At 51.6% G+C, this 24,010-nt stretch overlaps 2 protein-coding genes across 2 annotated transcripts; both read left to right on the forward strand.

Annotated features, from left to right (window-relative positions):
• Positions 1–13,957, forward strand: FLCN (folliculin). Its single transcript, XM_054180292.1, has 12 exons — positions 1–56; positions 711–989; positions 1,743–1,889; positions 3,114–3,335; positions 4,363–4,523; positions 5,739–5,830; positions 6,524–6,714; positions 8,617–8,730; positions 9,324–9,447; positions 9,972–10,103; positions 11,713–11,818; positions 12,762–13,957. Exons 2-12 carry the CDS (start codon positions 741–743, stop codon positions 12,961–12,963), a joined length of 1,740 nt encoding a protein of 579 aa, XP_054036267.1. The 5' UTR covers positions 1–56; positions 711–740; the 3' UTR covers positions 12,964–13,957.
• Positions 13,958–16,551: 2,594 nt separating this feature from the next.
• PLD6 (phospholipase D family member 6) lies at positions 16,552–17,929 on the forward strand. The gene is made up of 2 exons (XM_054180234.1): positions 16,552–16,954; positions 17,688–17,929. The coding sequence occupies exons 1-2, from the start codon at positions 16,552–16,554 to the stop codon at positions 17,927–17,929; spliced, it is 645 nt and encodes a 214-aa protein (XP_054036209.1).
• The last annotated feature ends 6,081 nt before the right edge of the window (positions 17,930–24,010 follow it).

Consider the following 24,010-nt stretch of genomic DNA (forward strand, 5'->3'; position numbering starts at 1 on the left):
GGCGCTCTGAGTGGGCAGCTGGGAAGCTGCCATTCTTTTTCCCCCTCCAGCCGCCGGTAGGGATGGTACGGGCCGGTGGGTCAGGCCGTGTCAGGCGCCCGCTGACACGGGACGGGCCGGGGCGGGGGAGCCCGGAGCGGCGGTGAGCGGGGTCGGGCCGCGGGTGCCTGGGCGCTGGCGACCTGGGCCGGGCCGGTCTCGGAGAGGGGAGGCTGTGGTCCGGAAGGGTCGGTCGGGTTGGACTGCACTGAATCCGGCTGGGCCTGAGGCGTTCGGGGCGGGGGGCGCGGAGCAGGGCCGGGCCCGACCCGACCCGTTATGGCCTCCAGGCACGGGGAGGCTATGCCAGGGCCAGCGGAACCCAGGGTGTCTGGACACGGAGGTCTGGTCTATGAGATCCCAACCCGTCCCCATAAGACCGGAGGCATCCGGGTAGGGGGTCCCCTTCAGTCCTGTGCCACCCCGACGAGGCCTGAGGTGCCCCAGCTCAGAGTCAGGGACCTGCCTCGGGAGTGTCGATCGGCTCTAGTCCTGTCCCATCAAGGCACGAAGGGTTGGTCCTTGCTGCCGTTGTGAGTTGTGCTGATCCCTTAGGCTGAGCTTAGGACCCACTGCCCCTGGAGGAATGCAGAGCAGAACTTGTACCAGTCAGACCTAGGAGATGCTTTAATACCCACTGTGCTGATCTGTGCTTTCTCCCTTGCCTGCAGGAGGCCTGACGCATGTGCTGAACCCTCACTATGAATGCTATTGTTGCCCTCTGCCATTTTTGTGAGCTCCATGGTCCTCGCACCCTCTTTTGCACCGAGGTTCTGCATTCACCACTTCCCCAAGGTGCAAGCAGCGGGGACATCTCTGGGCAGAATGAGCAGGCAGAGGAGGAGGAAGGTGGCATTCAAATGAGCAGTCGGATCCGCTCACACAGCCCTGCAGAAGGTGCCAGTGCTGACTCCAGCAGTCCAGGGCCAAAGAAGTCAGACATGTGTGAGGCAAGTGTGCAGATCTCTGTGTGGACATCAGTGGTCCTTGGCTTAACCAAAGGTCTCTTGGATTCTCTACTGCAAATTCAGTTAAGAGAGAGAAAAAACAAGTGAGCTGCACTTGGTTTGTGTATGACAAATCAGAAGATCTTCAAGTCCTTACAAACTGCCATGATTTATGACAAGAGGATGAAGGAACTGTTGTTGGCTGTATAGATCTTGACAAGATGATGTCTTGAGGTCTCTTTAAGCCCTGTGATTTGTGATTCTCATGGGGCTGAGAAGTTCTTTCCTTGTTACTGAAGAACATGTAGTTTATTGCATTAGGTCTGGTCATTTATTAATAGTAAGAGAGAAAATATATGCTCACTGCCATTCCTCTGCATAGCTACTGTTAGTTATTGTTGTGAGGTATGTGTTGCTTACTCACCTGTAGGTTAGGGACAGTTTTGTTAGGCCAGTTGGTTTCACAGCTGCTCATAACTGAATTTTACCACTTGCAGAGCCAGCAGCAAGTTTATAATCAAACTGAATAGTGGAAAATGAGCATAAGAGCAGAGGAAGTATATCACAGAGCTCTGTGTGAGGAGCTGCATTCAAATCCTGACCCTGACTCAGCCTTCTTGTCTTGAAAGTATTTCTGTTCTTACCTGCATGTGTAGCTAATGCTTCCCAACGTTCTGAAGGGAATATGCAGAAGCCTTTGGAAACCTCAGGCCACTGCTTGCTCATTGATGGCTGGATTTGCTTTTCTACCTTCAGGGTTGCCGCTCTCTTGCAGGAGGACATCCTGGATATGTGAGCCATGACAAAGAAACTTCCATCAAGTATGTCAGTCACCAGCACCCCAACCACCCCCAGCTCTTCAGCATCGTGCGCCAGGCCTGCGTCCGCAGCCTGAGCTGCGAGGTAACTGCCGTGGAGCGCAGGGGGAACGCTCTGGCTTTAGGGATCACTTCAAATCCAAGACAGTGCTTTGCTGAGCCTGGCTGCTCTGTGCAGCCTGAAACGAGGATGGAATGGAAGGGGAAATACAGGCACTCAAATCCTCCTAATTCCAGGGTTGATGGTTTTAAGGCTGATGTTTGCTAACCCTGAGGGTTTCCTCCTCTCATTTTGTGAGATCAGAAATTTCCCCTTTTTGTTTTCACTCCTGTGTGCTTACTGGTTTTCTCTGTAAGACAAACTCCTTTGTGAAAACCTTGGAATCTGTTACTTAGTACCAAGAAGTATTTGCTCTCTGCAGAATGTTAATACTTAGCTTCTAATAGAAGTGAAGGGAGAACCTTACAGATTAGTACATGAGTACTGTGTCCAGTTCTGGGCCCCTCAGTTTAAGGACATTGAGAGACTTGAATGTGTCCAGAGAAGGGCAACAAGGCTGGGGAAAGGACTGGAGCACAGCCCTGTGAGGAGAGGCTGAGGGAGATGGGGTTGTTTAGCCTGGAGAAGAGGAGGCTCAGGGGAGACCTTATTGCTCTCTACCTGAAAGGAGGTTGTAGCCAGGTGGGGATTGGTCTCTTCTCCCAGGCAGCCAGCACCAGAACAAGAGGACAGTCTCAGGCTGTGCCAGGGGAAGTTTAGGCTCAAGGTGAGGAGAAAGTTCTTCACAGAAAGAGTTATTGGCCATTGGAATGTGCTGCCCAGGGAGGTGGTGGAGTCCCCATCCCTGGAGGTGTTCAAAAAAGGATTGGATGTGGCACTTGGAGCCATGGTTTAGTTAGTCAGAAGGTGCTGGGTGATAAGTTGGACTTGATGATCTCTGAGGTCTCTTCCAACCTTATTGATTCTATGATTAGTGAGCATTTGTGTGCCAGGATCAGCAAATCCCTTGTGGATTCTCCACAGTGTCATAGTTGAACAGAGCTGAGTTCTTCAAATATTGTTACATTAAAGTTTTTTTAGTGTTTGTGGGAAACATCTGGAGGTCTGCTTGACCCTGGGGCTTGGACAGCAGCCTAAAAAAGACTTCTTTTTCTTGTTTACTGCGTGTTAAAGAGCAGGAAGCTTTGCTCAGTTTATTCCTGTTTGGTTGGACTTGATGATCTTTGAGGTCTTTTCCAACCTTCTTGATTCTGTGATTCAGCTGTGGGATGTGTTTAACCACTCTGGTGTTCATGTCCCTCCCTTCAGGTCTGCCCAGGACGGGAAGGGCCTATTTTTTTTGGAGATGAGCAGCATGGCTTTGTGTTCAGCCACACCTTCTTTATCAAAGACAGCTTGGCTCGAGGTTTCCAGCGCTGGTACAGCATCATCACTATCATGATGGACCGGATTTACCTCATCAACTCCTGGCCTTTCTTGTTGGGAAAAATCAGAGGCATTATTGATGAGCTCCAGGGCAAAGCACTGAAGGTAGGTTAGTGTAAGAGAGACTACTTGACTCACTGTGGGTAAAACATGAGGCTGGTTGATTTACAGCTCAGTCAAAAGCTGATCCAGCTTGTTGCAGCCAGGGTGGTCATTAAGGGACGAGAGGATGGTGTGTGTCTGGAGATGGAGGAGAGAAGGAACAGGAGGCTTTCCACCTTTTAAGGCAGTCATAACACATTCCAGAGCTCTGAACTGCTAGGCAATAGCTCTGTTAGAAGTTTAAGTAACTGAAGTTGTGAAGGACAGCAGCTTTGGAGCACCAGTGTGAATTAATGATCATTTCAGTCGGTCTAAGAACAAAATGTCCCTTCCCTTTCCTCTCCTGTAACCTACAGGCTGGATTTGCACTGCCTGTGTGTGACTGTGGAGGGTTGAAATTACCCCCCCAAACTAATTTGGAGAAACTACCCCCAAAATCCAATCCCCAGACTAGCTCAGGTTGGGGTGGAAGCAAGTGAAGCTCTGTTTACAAGTAAGCTGCAATCTAGCAACATGAAATGCAAGGAATATCTACAAAATCTACAAGATGTGTAAAATATATATATATATATATAAAAAATGAACACCACAGAAACTCCTCAGACTGCCCTGGATGGATCCAGGGGACTGTGCACCTCCTCTCCCACTCCCTCCTTCCTTCCCCTTACCTCACACAGCAGTCAGAACAGATATCCCTGGCCAGGCCACGGAAGAGAGAGAGGAAAGCTGCAAGCAGAAGCAACAGAAGATGAAAAGAGGAAGAGAACTGTTTCCTCCACTGCTCTCTATCCCCATTAGCAAACCAGTGAATTGTGTAGACCTCAGCATTCTTTTTCCTTTGGTTATCCAATGGTAGCTTTTTTGCTCTCAGTCTTTGCAGTCGGGGACTAGGCTAAAGTTCCTCCTTCAAACGGTTAACAGCGACGTGCCCTTTCCAGATGGTATTGTGATGGGGTTTTGTTTGTCCCAGCTCTGCTGTAAGCATTTTATCTTCTCCAGTCTCTGACACTGCCCTTCTTGTGTGGTGCAGGTGTTTGAAGCAGAGCAGTACGGGTGCCCTCAGCGCGCCCAGCGCATGAACACAGCCTTCACTCCCTTCCTGCACCAGCGCAACGGCAATGCCGCCCGCTCCCTCACCTCGCTGACCAACGACGAGAACCTCTGGGCATGTTTGCATACCTCCTTTGCTTGGTAATGCCACTGCTGTTTCTGCCTTCTGCAGCTCCTTCGTGAGGAGAATTCCTGTCTTACCCTGAGAGGGTGAAAATGGGCTTTGGGTATTTTTTTCCCCTTAGGTAGTAAGTAGCCTGGAGAAGAGTCGGCTCTGGGAGGGCTTTGTTGTGGACTTTCAATACTGAAAGCAGGGGTCTGTGAAAAAGGTGAAGGTACACTCTGTAGCAGGGCCTGTTGTGACAGGACAAGGGGTGATGAGTTTCAACTGAAAGAGGGAGGTATAGATTAGATAGGAGGAAGAAATGTTTTACACCAAGGGTGGTGAGACCCTGGCCCAGGTTGCCCAGGGACATGGTAGATGCCCCATCCCTGGAACCATTCCAGGTCAGGTTGTTTGCAGCTTTGAGCTATCTCCTCTGGTTGACAATCTCCCTGTTGACTGCAGGGAGTTTGGACTAAATGACCTATAAAGGTCCCTTCCCAGTCTGTGTTTCTATGGAGTTGGAACTTCACTAAGTAGTCTTTGAATTGGGAGAAGCTAAGCCTAGAAAGACAGCAGCCTGCTGGTGCCTTTAGGATAAAATTCCTCATGTTGTGAAGTAAACCTTCTCATGTGGCTGCTAATGGAAACATCTGTCTAGAAGGAAAGGCTGTGCAGTATGGAAGAAAGCAAGAAATCGAGATGCTCCTACCCACAGTGCTAAAGGTTGGATTCACATTTGAAGCACAGTGGTGGCTCACCTCAGAGTGCCTGTGTGTTGTGGGAGGTGCAGCCATTTGGCACAGCAGACTGTCTATGGGCATCCAGTTGCTCCAGTGCCTGACCTGCTCATCCAACTTCCCTGGAAAGATGCCACAGAGATGGCTGCAGCATTGGCATGTGACTTGGGTGGGGGATAACTACCTTGCACAAAGTAATCCCACAATGGGAGGCCTCCTGGTGACCTTGGGTGGCAGCTGTTGTATGGTGTGTGGGAAGTAGAGAGATGTGAGGAAGGAAACAAATTGGTTAGGAGTTGGATTTGATGTTGTTTAATTCAGTATTCAGTATCACTAAGGTTGGAAGAGACTTCAAAGATCATCAAGTCCAACCTGTCACCACAGACCTCATGACTAGAGTAGGGAGGACACTTTGTTTGTTGTTGAGCTCATCAGCCTGAGTTTCTTACTGGACTTTTGCACCTGTCAAGCAGGTGTAATTCATGCTGCTTTCATTTCCTCCAATGTCTGCAGGCTTCTGAAAGCTTGTGGCAGCCGACTTACAGAGAAGCTTCTGGAGGGAGCACCAACAGAAGACACCCTTGTCCAGATGGAAAAACTTGCAGGTGAGATGGAATCTTCCAGAGCTGGAAGACCCTCTGGGAGTGCTTCTGGTGATGAAAACATCAGAATCATAAGCACCTCCATCTCTCATAAGCAGTACCTGAGTGGTAGCCTCAGCAGTGGTTGATGTGCTCTCCCATGTGGAGGTGACTTCAGAGGAATGAGAAGTCAAGGCCCTTGGCCCCATAGGCTCTCTGCTTGCACACATGGTGTTTGTTACTCGAGTAGCAGTGTTGCATCATCTTTATTGTTCTCTTTGGCTGGGTCACCTCCCAAAGAATCTCTACAGCCAGCAGAGTGCAGTCCCAGCATCAGGACTCATTTTCTACACAATTTCTAAAATGATCTTATTGACCTGTTTAGAGCAGAACCTGCAAAGCCTGCCCCAAAGCTTTGGCCATGGCATTTAAAGCAAGGACAGAGAAAACCTAGCTGTTCAAGAGACATGGCACTGGGTTTGCTAGGTGGTTAAAATTCCTTCTTGACCCTTCCATGGTTACCTTGTCTCTGAATTAATAAACCTCATGACACTTCAGCTGTGCCTGTGGTGCTGGTGCTGTCATTTACTGTGTTCTGATCTCCTCACATAGAGCCAAAAGCCAGTGGCTGCAGCATGGTGCAGGCACTCGTGAGGCAGTTCCTGCTCCTGGAGGGCAGCAGTGTTGATGACCACTCTGCCTTTTTTTGTTTGCTAGATCTGAAAGAAGAGTCAGAAGGCTGGGATGGTGCTGAGGAAGAAGAAAAGCCTTCCTCCCAGCCAGAGGTTGTGGAAGGGCAGGAGCTCTCCAAATGCTCACCAGAAACCTCTCTGATGCCGGATTGCAGCAGCTGGAATGTGGCTCACAGAAGGTTGTCTGTTTTTCGCTCGCTCAGGCACATGAGACAGGTAAGAGGAGCACAGTTCCCCTGGTGCTGAATTCACAAGCTAAGGACCACTTTTTCTCCTCTTCATGGTTTTTGAAAAGACACATGTATTTCCTGCAGCCTACCCTTCTTCCCTGGTCCTGTGTTCACAGGAGCACAGGATGTTAGGGGTTGGAAGGGACCTCCAGAGACTGAGTCCAACCCCTGTGTTGAACACAGTGCCTGCACACCCAGCAGCGTGGTGTTGGATGCACCTCTGAGGTCTCCCCCTTCCTCTGAGGTCATGTGGACCTCTGGTGATCATTGGTCATGTGGCATGGGATCTTATGATTGCTCTCAAAATTCTGCACTCTTCCTCTTCCCAAGAGCAGTGCCAGTAATTTAATGCAGAGCTCATGCAGCATCTTCAAAGCCAAGCAGTATCTGCTTAAGACAAAAGCATTTCAGGAGGGGGAAAATCAATTTGCTGACAAACCCAAGGGCTCTGTTCAGATCTAGCTTCCCTCCAGCGCTTCCAGTTAACCTGACTGAGGGGGAAGGGTCAGTGCATTTGACCCCCAGTCTTGCACAGCAGCTTGCTTTCCTGGACACTCCTGACAGAACTTCCTACACTTTTAAAATGGTTTTCTTATCTCTTTATTCTACTTTCTCTTTATTTTGAATGCTTGAAGCTATTAAAACAAAGCTATGTTGCAAGTGTGTGACTGTGGAGGTTTGTCTAAGAATGTTGTTTGATCTTCCCTGCCTGAATCACTGTTGTGAACACAACTCAGATCAGGGAAATGCCTGACAGTTATCACCTAGTAAAGCCAGCTGAGCCAGCAGATGGGCTGATGGAGGCAGTCTAGCACCAGAGTTTGGAGCAGCCAAGAAATCCTAGAATAGAATCAATAAGGTTGGAAAAGACCTCAGAGATCATCAAGTCCAACCTATCACCCAGCACCTCCTGACTAACTAAACTATGGCTCCAAGTGCCACATCCAGTCCTTTTTTGAACACCTCCAGAGATGGTGACTCCACCACCTCCCTGGGCAGCACATTCCAATGGCCAATTAATCGTTTCTATGAAGAATTTCTTCCTCACCTCCAGCCTAAAATTCCCCTGGCACAGCTTGAGACTGTGTCCTCTTGTTCTGTTGCTGCTTGCCTGGGAGAAGAGACCAACCCCCACCTGGCTACAACCTCCCTTCAGGCAGTTGTAGAGAGCAAGAAGGTCTCCCCTGAGCTTCCTCTTCTCCAGGCTAAGCAACCCCAGCTCCCTCAGCCTCTCCTCCCAGGGCTGTGCTCCAGACCCCTCCCCAGCTTTGTTGCCCTTCTCTGGACACATTCAAGTCTCTCAATGTCCTTCTCAAACTGAGGAGCCCAGAACTGGACACAGGACTCAAGGTGTGGCCTAACCAGTGCTGAGCACAGGGCAGAATGACTTCCCTGCTCCTGCTGGCCACACTATTTCTGATGCAGGCCAGGATACTATTGGCCTTCTTGGCCACCTGGGCACACTGCTGGTTCATGTTCAGCTGCTGTCAACCACTGCTCCCATGTCCCTTTCTGCCTGGCTGCTCTCCAGCCACTCTGACCCCAGCATGGAACAGTTGCTCTCTTAATGTGCTTGGTATTGACCCAGTTCATTGCTCAGGCCTGTTGGCAGCGTGGCTCTTCACTGTTGTTTGTCTTTGAAGCCACAGATGGGGCAAACACCTCCCCGGCCGAGAGTCCAGCACCTTCGGCACCTGTCGAAGCAGTGCTTGACCTTGCCGCTGGGCTTTGCAGCCATGGCTCTGCACAAGGCCTGCTGAACCTGCATGTTCCTGTCTGCTGTTCAGCCCTGACCCCTTTCCTGAAGGGTCAGGCGTGGGTTTGCCATGGGTTGGACACTTGAGTGCTTTCCATCACCAACTCAGAAGGGCTCTGCTCTGTTTCGCAGGTTCTTGGGGCGTCGGCGTTCCGCATGCTGGCTTGGCACGTGCTGATGGGCAACCAGGTCATCTGGAAAGCTCGAGACGTGGATCTTGTCCACTCTGCTTTTGATGTGCTGCGGGTAGGAACCTTCTCTGACTCTTATTTCTGCAGAGGTCCTGCCTGCCCCTAAGGGAATCTTGCGGAGAATGTGTGTTGAGTGATGTGGTTTGGGGAAAGGAGACAAGCCAAACTGGAACCCCTGTGTTGTGAGGACAGGCTGAGAGAGTTGGGGTTGTTCAGCCTGGAGAAGGGAAGGCTCCAGGGAGACCTTCTTCTGGCCTTTGAGTACTTAAAGGGGGTCTATAAGATAGATGGGGACAGACTTTTTGGTTGTGACAGGAGCAAGGGGTGATGGTTTGAAACTAAAAGAAGGGAGATTCAGACTAGAGAGAAGGGAGAAGTTTGTTACACTGAGGGTGGTGAGACACTGGCACAGGTTGCCCAGAGAGCTGGTAGATGTCCCATCCCTGGAACCATTCCAGGTCAGGTTGTTTGGGGCTCTGAGCAACCTGCTCTAGTTGCAGATGTCCCTGTTGGCTGCAGGGGGGCTTGGACTGGATGCCCTTCAGAGGTTCCTTTCCAACCCAAAACATTCCATGCTTGTAAGGGAGGGAGAACATTTTTCTTTCCTGGTTTATCTCCAGTGCTTCTCTTGACACATTTCCTTCCTAGACCATGCTGCCTGTGGGCTGTGTGAGGATCATCCCCTACAGCGACCAGTACGAGGAGGCCTATCGGTGTAACTTCCTCGGGCTCAGCCCACACGTCCAAATACCACCCCACATACTGTCATCAGGTGAGAGCCTGCTGCAGGACCCTTCTCTTTTCCACACCATATGTTATGGGACACAGGAGGCTTTTATTTTTGTTTCAAGCATTGGCAGGCACAATGCTACAGGAACCAAAATCTGTATGAACCAAAGCCTCTAGCTCTTGCCTGCTCAGTAGCTGAAGGATGTGACACCTACTCGAAGCACTGTTCATAACAGAGCTGACAATGCTGGGTCCTCTTGAGCAAGGATTAATGCTGGGCCAGATACTGTAAGCTGGTAGAGCTGTGCTCTCTCAAAGCAGGGTGGTGAAGCACTGGCCCAGGCTGCCCAGAGAGGTGGTAGATACCCTGTGAATCCACCCAGGTCTGGGTGGATGGGACATAGAGCAACCTGCTCTGATTGAAGAGGTCCCTACTGACTGCAGGGGAGTTGGACTAGATGACCTTTGAAGGTCCCTTTCCAACCCAAACCAGTTTGTGCTTCTGCTCCATGATCTGAGACTCTGGGCTCCTGTGGTTAATGCTCTTCTGGGCTCTTGCTGCTCTAGAGTTTGCTGTCCTCGTGGAAGTTCGTGCTGCCACGCGCTCCAGCCTGTACCCGACTCTGTTTGACGATGAGCAGTCCCTCAACAAGTACGAGTTTGTTGTCACCAGTGGCAGCCCCGTGGCAGCAGATAGAGGTGGGTGATTTGGAAGCAGAAGGAACCTGGCTCACTGAGGTTGAAAGAGCATCTTGAGCTGTAACTGGGGTTTCTGCTGTTCTTCATGTACTGGCCCTGAAGGAAGGCTGAGCAGAAGCCAGGTCAGTGTGCAGCTGGGGTGCTGCAGTGAGGTTTGCCACAGCCTGGTTAGTTGCAGGAGGTTTGCTTTACCTCCTCAGCATTTTGCTACAGTAACTTTCAGAAAAGAGAAATGGATTCTGTAAGTGTAGGGGAAATCTTCTGTAACCCACAGGGAATGCTTTCTGTCCCAGAGTGCTTTGTGCATGTACTTTTTGAGTAAGTCTAGCTCCTAAGGGCCATGGCATGACTCATCTCCCATGCTCTGGTGGCTGGACAAGGCTGACTGCCACACCAATGCCCAGGCGTTTTTTCTTTTCCCTACTTCGTTGGAGGACTTGAACACCTGCACCTAGATGTGATTTGAGTCAGGTTTGTGAGCCTCATGTCTTCTGGGAAGTCTTAATTTAGATGAGTTAGCTTCACTGACTGTCTCAGAAGCCTTGGCGGATGGCTGATCCTTCCTTCCCTGTCCTCTGGAGGTACAGGTGCAGTGCAAAGCAGAGTCTTACTCCCTCTGTCATGTTCTTCCTGTTGTAGACCCCCTGTGTGTAATCACAGCAGTCTGCTTTTCATCCAACCAGTGGCATGTCTGGAAGCTTCTGAACAAAAACAGTCACTGAAAAGTCTTTTCTCCACCACAGCATCAAAATTAATAGGCCATGTGTCCCTGCCCATGGCAGGGGGGCTGGAACTAGATGATCTTTAAGGTCCATTCTGTGATTCTGCTGGGGAGAAAAAAAAGTCCTAGGGAATTCCACAAAGTAGTCCAGAAGAGGTTGGTGGTTGGCTTGGTGTTTGTTTTTAACTAAATATCCTGACACTGCACTGCAAAGGAGGAGCATTAAATCCAGAGGAATTGGAGACTTTGAGGGGTTACATTTTTACATCTGTGTGTATTGACCAAAGCCTGAAGGTTTGCCATGACTTGGCATTTGTTTAATGAGCTTTTGATACGAGACAAGAAGCAACAAAATCTGAACAGCTGCAGTCTCAAAGCAGGTCTTTAGAAATCAAAGGTCCCTGAAGCTGTGGGCATGTCCCAGGATGCTTCACAGGATTCCATGTTGTCCTGGATCAGATGTTTTTCTACTGGGATGGTCTGTAGCTCCTCCTCCATGGAAATGGAATCAAGGCAGGCCACCACAGGGCAGTATATTTTTCCACCTGGTAGCATAAGTAGATTTCTTCCTGACTTGAGGAAAGTTCACGTCTGTGAGCTCATCAAGGCAGATCCCATGCTGAAATTGGCTGTGCTGTTACTAATCCTGTGGCTCTGCATGTAGAGGAACTCCTGGTGAAAAATGAGGGCAAGATTGTGCTTGAGCAGAGTGAGAGTGGAACAAATGTGTGTTCTTGTCTGTCATTCCAGGTGGGCAGGTGTTCAGGCCCAGGTCCCAGAATAAATGGACTGGTCCTTGCTAACTGTAACTAGCAGAGGTATAGAGTAGGTAACCCATAGTTTGTATGTCCTCCTCCTCACCCCTTTCCCCTCTTCTTGATCCTGCAGTTGGCCCTACAATCCTGAACAAGATTGAAGCTGCCCTGACCAACCAGAACCTTTCTGTAGATGTTGTGGACCAGTGCCTTGTTTGCCTGAAGGAGGAGTGGATGAAGTAAGTACAACTGCATTGCTTTCCCAGAAACAGCTTTGCCACTAATCCTGGAACAGTTCAACAGAGTGCAGGACGGACTTGTAGTCAGGTAACTGCTGCTGTGGTATTGACAGTGGCATGGAACACCACGTTGGAAGGGGCCTCAAGGATCATCTGGTCTAACCTTTCTTGGCAAAAGAACACTCTAGGCAAGATGCCCAGCACCCTGTCCAGCTGAATCCTGAAAGTGTTCAATGCTGGGGACTGTGCCACTGCCCTGGGGAGGTTAGTGGTAGGTAGATCAGTAGTTGGCTTTGCTATTGGGAGCTAAGAGCATTGGAGTTGTTCTGCTCTAGTCCTGACTCTCTTTGGCTTTCAGCAGTTCTTAACCTTTCTGCTTCAGTTCACCCATCTGTCAGCTACCTTCCTGACAATACCTGTCTGCCTTGCAGCCATGAGGAGGATTAAGTTAGCAAAAACACCCAAGCCTGTCGACGTGGCTGTGTCCCAGGGCAGGAACAGCCAAGCAGATGTCGTGGCTGCACCTTCAGGCACCACATTTCAAGGATGCAAGTGGTTATGAAGGAAGACCAGACAGTCATGTGAGAAATATTTCATGGGATGTTAAGATTTTGTGAATTTCCCTGAAGGCCAGCTGGGCACTAGCTGTGTCTCACAGGGAGCTTCCCACTCACTTGTCACAGCTCATTACGTTGCTTTCCGCTAGAATGAAAACCCAGAGCAGACCCGTGCGTGTTGCTGCTGAGAATGAGTCAGCCCTCTGACTAATCCTCCCTTTTCTTCTGTTCTCCTTCCCCACACCTCCATTCAAAGCCTGAAAATGGTTTCCACAGCGTGTTGCTGAAGCTTTGGTTACCATTCAGCTGCAGTGGGTGCTGGAGGGGCCGCTGCTCGGTCCCTGCTTGCTCCCTCGTGGCGCTGATGGAGTTTCTTCTTTCTGCAGTAAAGTGAAGGTCCTCTTCAAATTCACAAAAGTGGACAGCAGACCCAAGGAGGATACCCAGAAACTGCTGAGCATTCTGGGAGCTGCAGAGGAGGACAATGTCAAGCTTCTCAAGTTCTGGATGACAGGCCTCAGCAAGACATACAAGTCCCACCTGATGTCAACAGTTCGCAGCCCGACCTCCTCGGAGTCCCGGAACTAAAGGGTGCCCAACCTCACTCGCTGCCTTCAGATCACCGCAGGGAACCCCGAGCTGGTCACTACCACTGCTGAGCCTGCAGCACCTGCACTGGGTGGGTAGTGACACTTCATCACTATTCTTCTGGTCCTCCAACTAACTTGAAGAGTGACTTGAGTCCTCTCTAATTGCTGTGAGACTGGATTAATTAAGTGCTAATCAACAGTGCTGCTGTCTGTCCTGAAACTCAACTCTTACATCTAGACCTCCTCACTCAAGGCTCCAAACAGCCACGCTCCAAGAGTCCACACCAGTCAATGACAACCCCCTCCTCTCACCCTTCGTGTGGTGTGGCAGCAGACCTCAGTTTGTTGGTTGCATTGGCAAGACTCGGATAACCTGTGACAACATCCAGAACTCTTGGGGGTGGATGCAGTTCCCCTCCCTCAAACCCCACAGGAATCTCTTCTAACACCTGAGAGAAGCAGACCCAAAAGGAAGCACCGTGTCACAGGGTGCAGGGTGATGTGTAAATTACTGCAAACCACTTCATGCTCAGATTTATGAAGAGACTTATTTTCTGCTGTAGCATAAGTCAGGCTCTCCTCCCGGAGGCCTGTCACTCCACTCTTATTTATTTATATCTTAACTTGAGACAGTTTCAGCATTGGCTTTGGAAGTCTTGTCTGAGAGGGAGAATCTCATGGAAGGTGTCTCAAAAAAACACAAACAAAAAAGCAGGCTGCTTGCCTCTCTCGAGAGGACAAAACCTTCGCCTTGTTTTGCCTCGGGGGTTGCAAAACTTCCAGGTAACGAAGCTAACCTCACCAGGGTAAGGCTGCTTGGTGGTCTTCTGTCTTCAGAAATCCTTTTCTAGCTTCCTAATTAAGTTAAGCAGAAAAAAAAACCCCAACAAACACAAACCCCAATCTGTAGGTGCTCCCTTCTTCTATAACTCTCTGGTAGCCATTTTTGCTTAATAGTTCCTGGAAACATTGGTGCATTTTTTAATGACCTTAAACAGATAATTCCTTACCTGGAGTGTGAGGAATTGCTGTTTCTCTTGTGAAGTCCTTTCTTGGGTTGTGGTTTTTTTTTTTCTTCTTGTCCTTTTGTTTTGGATCATTGTTGGGAAAACTTGACCTTACCTTAGAGATTTTTAACAAGCCAGAAGCAGGTTTTTACCAGGTGACCTTCTACACTCACTGCAAACAAGACCGAAGCTCAGCGAGGATGTTCCGACTTGTCACACTGAGTTCTGTTCTCTCCTATCTGAAACGTGCAGGGTGATTTGTTGTTTGTTTTGGGTTCTTTTTGTTGTTGTCTGGAACATCTGGAGAACGGTGACAGGCAATTAAATCTCATTCAGAGCTATTTTTGTAAAAGGGACAAAGCCTGGCTTTGTGGTGATCTGCCTCTGCGTGTGTGTGGTGGGGAAGCAGCAGCTGAGCCACGAAGTACTTCCTGCATCTTAGCTTTGAGCTGGTTTATAGAATTTAACAGTTTGGGTTGTTTGTTTTTTCCCCCCACTCTCAGTGTGTTAGTGTCTTGCACATCCAAAGCAGGAGATGCTCAGATGTGCTAACTGCAAATGCTCAGCTGCTCAGGCAGTGGAATGTGCTGCCCAGGGAGGTGGTTGAGTTGCCAACCCTGGATGTGCTTAAAGTATTTTGGGTGTGGTGCTTGGGGATATGGTCCAGGGGTGAACCTTGTAGAGTAGGGTTCTGGGTTGGGCTTGGTGATCCTGAAGGCCTTTTCCAACCTGAATGTTTCTGTGATTCTGTGACTGGACCAAGAGCAGGATATGGGAGCAGCAAACAGATGTTTGCATTGCTCTTCCACTTCCAAAGCTGAATTTTGAGGCTTGCAGAAAGGCTTTTGTTTCCTAGCTGTCCCTGAGGGAACATGGCCCAGAAATGGTGCTTGAGCTTCATCTGCAGGAAAGGAGGCTTGCCATAACATCCACATCTTGCTTCCTGTGTGCTAGGGGCTGCTCCTGAGGGAGGATCTAAGCCCACTGATGGAGATAAGTGACAGAAGTAATGAGAAGAGCGTGGCCTGGTAAATCAGGTTCCAGTGCTGGGTTGGTGCTTGCACTTGTGGCTACCTTTCATGTGATCTGGTGCTCCTTATTTTTGTACTTGAGAGCTGTTCTGGTCCAGCTCAGAGCTGTGTGACACACCAGGTAAGACATTTGGCACCTCGACCTTCTTGGGTGCTGAACTGTTTCTGCTCTTTAAGAGCAGCTGTCCTGAGCAATCCACCATTAAAACCCAGTCTCTGTCTAACCTGCACCCATTAGCACAGCCACTGCTTCTGGACAGGGGTGAGGCACCAGAACGGTGTGAGGTCAAGCTTGAGGCCTCCTCCTCTTCTCCATGTGCTGGTGATTTGTACACCGTGTCGACTGACCTGAAGCAGGGCTGTGTCAGGGGCTGCCAGTCTGGATAACATCATTCTTCAGCCAGGGCAAGGAAGACACTAAGGTAGCATGTACAGAGTGCCTGCAGGAAAGAAGGGAGGGAGCTGCTAAACCTGTGAACCCAGGGCTGCTGTGCAGCACCAAGCCAGCTGTGCCTGCCTGCCAGGACAGAGCTGGCCGTGGGATCACCGAATGCCTGGGCAAGTTCCTGCAGCTCGCAGGCTGCGCCGTGGGTGCTCCGCTTGCCATCAGCCGTGGCTGGAATGTGCACGCTCCTCTTAGCACAACTCAATTAGCACAAAAGCCTGTCTGCAGCCATCTCTCAGCACCCTCCTCGCCTCTGAACGACACACCTTAAAAGACAAGCTGATGAGAGCAGGATTTTCCTCTGTTCCAATGTGATTTCTGCGTGGCTGAGCAGCGTGTCCCTGGGAGGGAGAGGGGAGGGATGAGCACTGCAGCTGCAGGCTGACAGACACCCACCGGCAGCACTGGGCCACTGTTGGGCTGCAGGGACAGCCAAAGCCTTTCTGCTTTAGTGCTGCTACCTGGCTCCTTTCAGCCAGGATTCAGCTTCCAGGATTTGTTGAGTGTAAAGAGGAAACACTTGAAAACGGGCTGGAACAGGCTGCCCAGAAATGGTGTGGAGTCTCCTTCTCTGGAGACTTTCAGAGCCTAACTGGATATGTTACTGTGCAACCTGAATGAGGGTGAACCTGCTTCAGCAGGAGAGTTGGTGCTAGGTGATCTCCAGAGGTCCCTTCCAGCCTCACCGTTCTTTGGTTCTGTCATATGCAGTGCAGCCAGATGGTGTTCGGGGTGGCAGAGGGTGAGGTTGGCCTGGAGCAGCTCTTCACCACATCCAGGGGTGCCTATGCTCCTTTCCCCCACGCCAAACCAGCCCAAGGGTAGGACTGGGACTGCTCGGCGTGTCTTTGGGCGTCCAAAGAAGGTGACACAAGTGGTGAAGGGTCTGGGGGAACAGCTGAGGGGACTGGGGTTGCTCAGCCCGGAGGAAAACAGGCTGCGGTGAGACCTGGCTCCCTACAGCTTCCTGAGAGAAGGCTGGAGCCGGGTGGGAGTCGATCTCTTCTCCAGAGACCCTCTAGGGAGCAGCAGGGACCCTCCCGGGCGCGCTCCCGCGGCCGCCGTTTCGCCGCTGGGAGCATGCGCGGGGCCGCGCCGGGGCCATGCGCGGGGCGTGGGCAGGCCTGGCCGCGGCGGCGGCGGCGCTGGGCCTGGCGCTGGCGGTGTCGGTGTGGCGGCGGCGGCCCCGGCCCGTGCGGGAGGTTCTTTTCTTCCCCTCGCAGCTCGTCTGCACCGAGGCGCTGCTGGCCGAGGCGGCGGCGCCCGGCGCGGGGAGCCGGCCCTGCCCCTGCCCGCTGCCGCGGGGCGACTGCGCCCTCAGCCGCCTGCTGCGGCGCCTGCTCTCCGCCCGCCGCTCCCTCGAGCTGTGCCTCTTCGCCTTCTCCAGCCCGCAGCTGGCCTGCGCCGTCCAGCTCCTGCACCGGCGCGGGGTCCGGGTCCGCGTCGTCACCGACGCGCAGAGCATGGCGATGAAGGGCTCCCAGATTGGCCTCCTGCGGCACGCCGGTGAGGCGGGAGAGCGGCCTCGGACGGGCGCTCGGGGTGGCCGTGGCCTGGCTGCCGGCTTCCTTGGGAGCTGAAGGACCTGCGAGTGCTGGTGACGAGGTCACCGTGAGCCTCGTGGCCAAGAAGGCAAATGGTCTCCTGGGGTGAATGAAGAAGAGTTTGGCCAGCAGGTCGAGGGAGGTTCTCTTCCCCCTCTGCTCTGCCCTGCGGAGGCCACAGCTGGAGGGTTGTGTTGGGTGCTGGCCGTCCTGGTTCCAGAGGGACAGGCAACTACTGGAGAGGCCCAGTGGAGGGCCACAAAGATGCTGGGGGAAGCGAAGCACCTCTGTGAGGAGGAAAGGCTGAGACCTGGGGCTGTTTAGCCTGTAAGAGAAGAGGGAGCTCTTAGAAATGCAAATAACTATCTAAACGGTGGGGTCATGGGGATGGGGCTGGGCTCTTCCCAGTGGTGGTACAAAAAGGGGCAGTGGGTACAAACTAGAACACAGGAACACTTGGAACTGAAGGAGAAACTTTGCTGTGGGGATGATGTAGCCCTGAAGCAAGCTGCCCAGAGAGGTTGTGGAGTTGTCTTCTCTGGAGAGTTTCAAACCCTGCCTGGACAAACTCTGCAAGCTGATCTAGCTGCCCTGGCTTTAGCGAGTGGGGGTTGGACTGGGTGAGCTCCAGAGAGGCCTTCCAACCCCTCCTGGTCTGTGATTCAGTGACTGAAGAGGTGGTTGTGTCTCTGTAGGCATCCAGGTACGCCACGACCAGGAGAGTGGTTACATGCACCACAAGTTCGCCATCGTGGACGGGAGGATGCTGCTGACAGGCTCCCTCAACTGGACCACCCAGGCCATCCAGAGCAACAGGGAGAACGTGCTGGTGCTGGAAGATGAGGAGTACGTGAAGGCTTTTCTGGATGAGTTTGAAAGGATTTGGGAAGAGTTTGATCCCAGAAACTACAGGTCTTTTCCCAAAGACAACAAATGAGCTCCCTCCCAGGGCTGGGGGGGTGCTCAGCAGGTAGCACTCCTGGCCTTTATTAAATATGTATAGGTACTGGTTAATCCCCCTGGGTGCAGTTCAGGTAAGCTCCTCCAGAGAAGCAGAGAGCTCTCTGCCTTAAAGTGTTACAGGTCCCTTGCTGTAGATTGTTCCCTTACTAGAGCCAGTTGGTTTGTGAGGGTGGCTGTGATGGGGCTTAAAGCTAAGGGTAGGCTCACTGCTGTGCCCTGCTGCAGGCAGGGTATGGTCATAGGGTGCTGGGTAGGGTTCAGTGGTGAAACTGACATTTTCCTGCTTGGGATGCTGGAATTGTTGCCCAGTGACTCCTGGACATAGCAACCCTAAAGGAAGAGGTCTACAGCAAAGCTGGAGTTCATGGAGACACATAAAGCACCTTTGTTATGTTTCTTCTTGGTATTAATTGTTGAAAGGTTGTAAGAGGAAGTCTGGGGGAAATGCAGAGGCACATTCTGATTGTGCACACATTCCCTTTGCTTTGAGATGAGCAGAGCTACAGTGTAAAAGCAGCAAACACCTCCAGCCCTCACCAGCCACAGGGAAATGCTCTTCTAAAGGGCAATTTCCACACAGATCCTTGCTGGAGAAAGGTCATCTTCCAGCAAGCAAGTGTTGGGAAGTCTGGAAAGAAATGAGAGGAGCTGCTCTTTGGGAACAGGTGGTCTTGAGAGCAGGCAGGGCTGGAGGCTGTCCCCAGCTGCAGGCTGGAGTGGTGGAAGAGAAGCCCAGCCCAGTTCTTGTAGGTGCTGGGACACCATGGCCTGCCCTCCTTCGGTGACTTCCACCAGCTGTGTGGGCAGCAGCCAGGGAGCAGCAAGAGGGAGGGAAAAGCTCTGTCCCTGCAGTTCAGGCTGGAACACAGATGGGTGTCAGCTTAGGAATTTCAAACCTCTAAATAGCCTGAGAGTCACTTTATACTGAAGTGCCTCCACATGTCTCAGGTGTTCTTTGTTGGTGCCAGTTGTGTTGGGCACAGTGGTGCTCTGATGGGCACCATGCAATAAAACCCATTTTCACCCCAAAGCTCAGGATCACCTGGTTTTTGCACCCCAGGCAGCCCTCGTGGCTGTGGTGTTTGTTCCAAAGGTCCAGATCATTCCAAATTCCTTCAGACCTGCAGGTGGTGTTTGGGATACCTGGAGTCACATCAATGGATTCCCTCTGTTTGAGAAAGCTGCACTGGCTCTGGGACACAGTTACTGTTACCTGTGGGGTAGCAGCTTTGGAAGAGGCTGAGGAAGGTCATTCTCTATAAATCCCACCCAGCAGCACTAAATTGACACAACTTAAGCAGGTTACTGCTGTTAAAATGCTACTGGAGGCGTTTGCTTAGGGCTACAAAGATGCTGAGGGGCCTGGAACATCTCTGTGAGAAACAGGCTGAGAGACCTGCAGCTGTTTAGCCTGGAGAGGAGCAGCCCCAGAGGGGCTCTGATCAATGCTCAGCAAGAGCTGGAGTGGGGGGAAGAGGATGGGACAAACTCTTTTTAGTGGTGCAAAGGGCACAAACTGGAACTGGAGCAGGCTGTCCAGAGAGGTTGTGGAGTCTCCTCCTCTGGAGAGATTCCACCCCCACCCCCCCAGCCATTGTGATCCTGGGCAAGCTGCTGTGGGGGACCCTGTCTAGCAGGGGGTGTTGGAGTGGATGATCTCTGGACTTAGCATAGCAAACAGCTCACTTGTTTTCAGGCTCTGGCCTCTGCTCTGTAGTGGCCTTTTGGAAAGAAGCCTCTCACTGCACAGCATGCAAAGGGTGGTGCAAAAATAGTTTATTAGGATATAGTTAATGTAAAGTTAGGTAATTCTATTTACAAAATAAAAATGATCAGCTACATCCAGGGGAACCTAGCATGTCACACCAGAGCTTGTAAGGAATAAATACTGTGAGGAAGAGAAGTGACAGTTCTGTTACAGTGAGCAGGTGGCTGGGAGCAGCAGCTCTCAGAAGAAGCACTGAAAGAAACCAGTGGAAGGGCGAAGGGGAGAGGAGCTCAACACCTACTGAGAAACAGCAACCTCCAACCCCCCCTTCCCCTTTGCAGAGGGAGACTCTCCAGTGAGATGCTACTCCCTGGGCTAAGCTGCATGGAAAATGCCCCTGAAAAGAGGCTGTGTGCCCTAGGGATGGACAAGGCTCGAGGACAGCTGTGGTTCCTCCTCACCACCCAGCTGTGCTCACTCCTGGGTCTGAGCCACCGCAGGGGGTTCCAGTAGCCACGAGGCTGCAGCCTGCTGCTCTGTCAGGGCGCAGGGTGGAGGCCAAGGGCTGGCCTCCACATCACATCATCACAGGCACCAGGAACTGGCTCCTGTGTCCTCATTCCTCACAAATCCTTTGGGTCAGCTCCAGAGTCCACGTTGCAGAGGATGCTGTGTGTGTGGTTTGAAGGCAGAATGTGTCTCCTTCTGGTCAGTTGTTGGTTAAAGCTGTGCTCAGACAGAACTAAGCTGAGCCTTCTCTTCTCCTTGGGATGGTAGAGAACTGCCCATTACTACCTGAAGGGCCAGTGCTGCTCCAGGTCCCCCCCACAGCCCTGCAGAGCTTCTTTTTATCTCCTCCCAACTTCATCCTTTCAAATAAGTGACTCTTTAAAAACACAACACCATCTCAACTGATCCAGAGCTCCAGCTCCTAGGAGGGTGGACACAGGTCAAAGACTGTGCTGCTCATAACTTACTTCCCACTTACCAGTCTTTAGTATTTGACAACATAATTAGCTGTCTCTGGTGTAGAACAGTGAGTGTCCTGCTCAGGCAGTGTGTGAAGAAAGCACGAAGAAATTACCATCATTGCACTCAGGAGTTTGTGGCCAGCTGGTTTAGGTCACTTGGTACCAACTCCTCTGGCTCTGCTTGCTGCTCCTGAGTCCCACACCCTTGGTTTCTTTTAGTGACCTCAAAGCAATGCAGGACGAGCTGCTGGGGCTGACCCCTGCCTTCTTTCAGCCCAGTGCTCCCTGCTCCTGCAGCAGTACCTTGGATCTGTTTGTAAGGAAGGGCTTGTCCAAGTTCAGCTCAGGTGGGACTGAAGGTAAGGTTTGGAGTTGCACACTGCTGCTGCAGGACAGGGGTCCAGCGGTCCCTTGTGAGGTCCAGGAGCATCTTGAACGCACTGCAGGAGCCAGGGGCAGCATTTCAGCAGTGCCTCCCAGCCCCAGGGGCTGGCTGCACCCTCTGCCACAGCCCTCAGCTGCTGTGCAAGGAGAGCTGTGTGTGCTCTGTGTGGTGCCAGGCAGCGGTTTGCACCGGTGCGGTGTCAACGCCACCCTCTCACACACCTCCACTGACGACGGAGAAGCAGCCCCAGGTTTATCACAGGGTCAGGTCTCAAACAGGCTCTATACAACCTCTGGACAAGGTCTCTTCAAAGCTAAAGGTGTAGGCCAGCAGAAAATGTATTTCTACCAGTCACCAAACCCGAGAGGACAGTCTGTCAGGGCTGGTGTGGGGGGCTGGCCACAGGACACTTGGTGCTCCTCTTCCAACCCCCACCTGGGAGAGCTGTGGTAGAAGACCAGTTCAAAAATCAAAATCCATCTCACCTGGTCACAAAAGAAAAGAACCCTCCACACATTTCTGAGTAATAAATATATGCATGGCCTGCCTGGAAGTCCATACAGGGCTGAAATTACTTTGGGGAAAGGGCAGGATAACAAAGCTGCTTCTTAAGGGAAAAAAAAGTGTGTGGGGGGAACTATTACAGAGGAAGAGCCAAGGGTGAGAAAGGGTCTGGTACAGGACAGAGAGGGTCTCCAGTGCAGCCCTGGCCACCTCTGACTCAGAGCAAAGCAAAGACTCCTGTTGGCAAGGCAGCACAGCAGTCTGGCTTTGAAGCAAACAAACACAATTTGCTTCATTCCCCCCCTCTATGCAGGCAAAGCAGAGATGCCCTTTAAAGAAAGCTTGGGGCTGTTTCAGGGGAGATGGTGCAAAGGGTAGGAAAACATCATGCAGTAAAGGAAAAAAAGTACTGAGTCAATCTGAGGTGCCTGGAGTTGCACCTCCATTGCACTTCAACTTTCCTAGCCTCCCCCCACCCCCACTCCAGTACTGCCAAGAGTGTAGCATGGTGGAAAAGGCAGCAGCTTGCTTGTCACTGGGGGATGTGTGCAGCAGGAGACTTTCCCCCTGCCCAAAGGCTCACCCTGAGGTGCACAGCAGGCACCTGGACCCCAGCAAAAGGTGAAGGCCGTGGCCAAGTCCATGTCATGCAGTGGGATGGTGCAGGTGGACTCTGCAAGCCTCCAGTGCAGGCAAGGAGCTTGCACTCTGCTCCCCCTGCCTCCACACTTTCTAAGTTGAATAGCCACTGATTCATCTGGAGAGATGGATGGAGCTGGAGCAGGATGAAGCTAAGGATCACTGCCATCAGTAAGGAGCTTTCCAGAGAGCACTGCCCTCCAGAACTAGTTCCATTTCCAGCTGTTCATTGGTGCTGCAGGTTCTCTCTCTAGTGTAAAGGCAAGCAAGGTACTGCCTCTTGCTTGGGCAACATGCTCAGGTAGTTGCCAGACTGCAGAGGAGAGCCTGAAGCCTGGAGCAGGGCCTGCAGCAATGGCTGTCCCCACACCACAGCATCTTCCCTCCTCCTCCTCCTCTTCTTCCTCCTCCTCCTTTTCTCTATGACCCCCCCCCCAGAACTCCTAGCTACTCCCATAAGACATCACATGCAGTGTTCCCACCTGGTCAAGTGCTGCCCCAAAGGGTGAGGTTGATCCTGATGATGTCAAGAGGCCACTGCTCACCCCCTGAAGCACCTTAGGTACAGCAGAGCCAGGCTGAGTTTCCAAAGCAGCTCAAGTCTCCAAGGGAAGCTGGCTGCTCCTCCCAGCTACAGTGTATGAGACCACCACCACCACCACTCTGTGCATGAAACCCCCTTTGCTTAGAGACATACTTTAAACCCACGAAGTTCAGCCACAAGAGGAATTCATTTGGCTTGTTAGGCATTGCCATGTTCCCTGCAGCTGTCCTCCTGCCACCCAGCACCTTTTATTGCAGCTACACTTGGGAGTTAGTGCCAAGGGTTTGGGTTTTTTTCCCCCCAACAAACCTGCCTGGTTTGCTTTCCTCAACGATCTGAAGGTCCAGAGAAGCTGACCAGTACCTCTGAGCAGCAGACTCCATGGGGCTGGCCCTGTTCCTACAGGTCTCCTAGCAAACCTCCCTTCCAATCCTTTTACAGCTGTTTCCTGGAGGGGAGGTGACTGACATTTTCTGCACAATAAGGTAAAAACAAGGAGAGGAGAGGGAGAGAGAATCCAGCTTCATTCCTGCTGGTGCTGGAGGCCCTGAACAGAGGCAAACCACTGAGGGTGTTGCCTTGGGTGAAGAACGGACAGGAGTGGCCCAGAAGGCACAGCTGTCCCTTGTTTAGCTGCACAGGTGTTCCTGGGTGATTTCCCACACACACACTGAGCATCACCCTACCTTCCTATGTGTACAAATGAGCACACTGCCTCCCCAGCCTCCCCTCACAGAGCCATTTAGCACCTGAGCACAAGCAGAAAGCACCAGCCCTGGGCTCTCCCTGCCTTCAGCACCTGCCTGCTTTGCTCAGCTCCCTGGGGCACTGCATTTTTACTGCACCTACTTCTGCCTTCCTGCACTGTCCAGCACCAAAGTGACTTTCTGCTCAGCTGCTCTTTGTGTTAAGAAACAAGGCTCAAAGCAGGAGCACTGGTAAAGAGTTCAAACCTTCCTCCTCATCAGGCTCAACAGCTAGTCCCAGGCAGGACATTGAGAAGTAAGAGAGGATTTATAGGTGTGAGCTCTGTGAGGAGCCTCAAGATGCTCAGTGGCATAATGCTGTATCAGAAAGGGACTACCCTGTGTCCCCCACACCACTGAAGTGCTAACACAAGTAGCAGAGTACATAACTTCTAGTCCTCGTGCTCAAAATGAGTGCTCCTGAGCACATGAGTCATAGAAGCGCACAAAGGCAAAGCAAGAGTTGCTAGGGGACATGAGGAAAGTCAAGGACCACCTGGCAAGACAGAGACCAGCACATGGTCTGCTTGCTTGGCTAAAGATGAAGTCTTGAGAGGA

The sequence above is a fragment of the Dryobates pubescens genome, chromosome 4 (assembly GCF_014839835.1).
Source record: "Dryobates pubescens isolate bDryPub1 chromosome 4, bDryPub1.pri, whole genome shotgun sequence".
Lineage (NCBI taxonomy): Eukaryota > Metazoa > Chordata > Aves > Piciformes > Picidae > Dryobates > Dryobates pubescens.

What these genes read in the sequence shown, in the direction of transcription:
- FLCN (XM_054180292.1), top strand. Translation starts at nt 741, where the DNA reads ATGAATGCTATTGTTGCCCTCTGCCATTTTTGTGAGCTCCATGGTCCT. An exon ending in TCCGCAGCCTGAGCTGCGAG is followed by an intron (nt 1,890 to 3,113) that starts GTAACTGCCGTG and finishes CCCTCCCTTCAG; the next exon opens with GTCTGCCCAGGACGGGAAGG. An exon ending in CCAGATGGAAAAACTTGCAG is followed by an intron (nt 5,831 to 6,523) that starts GTGAGATGGAAT and finishes TTTGTTTGCTAG; the next exon opens with ATCTGAAAGAAGAGTCAGAA.
- PLD6 (XM_054180234.1), top strand. Translation starts at nt 16,552, where the DNA reads ATGCGCGGGGCGTGGGCAGGCCTGGCCGCGGCGGCGGCGGCGCTGGGC. An exon ending in TGGCCTCCTGCGGCACGCCG is followed by an intron (nt 16,955 to 17,687) that starts GTGAGGCGGGAG and finishes GTGTCTCTGTAG; the next exon opens with GCATCCAGGTACGCCACGAC.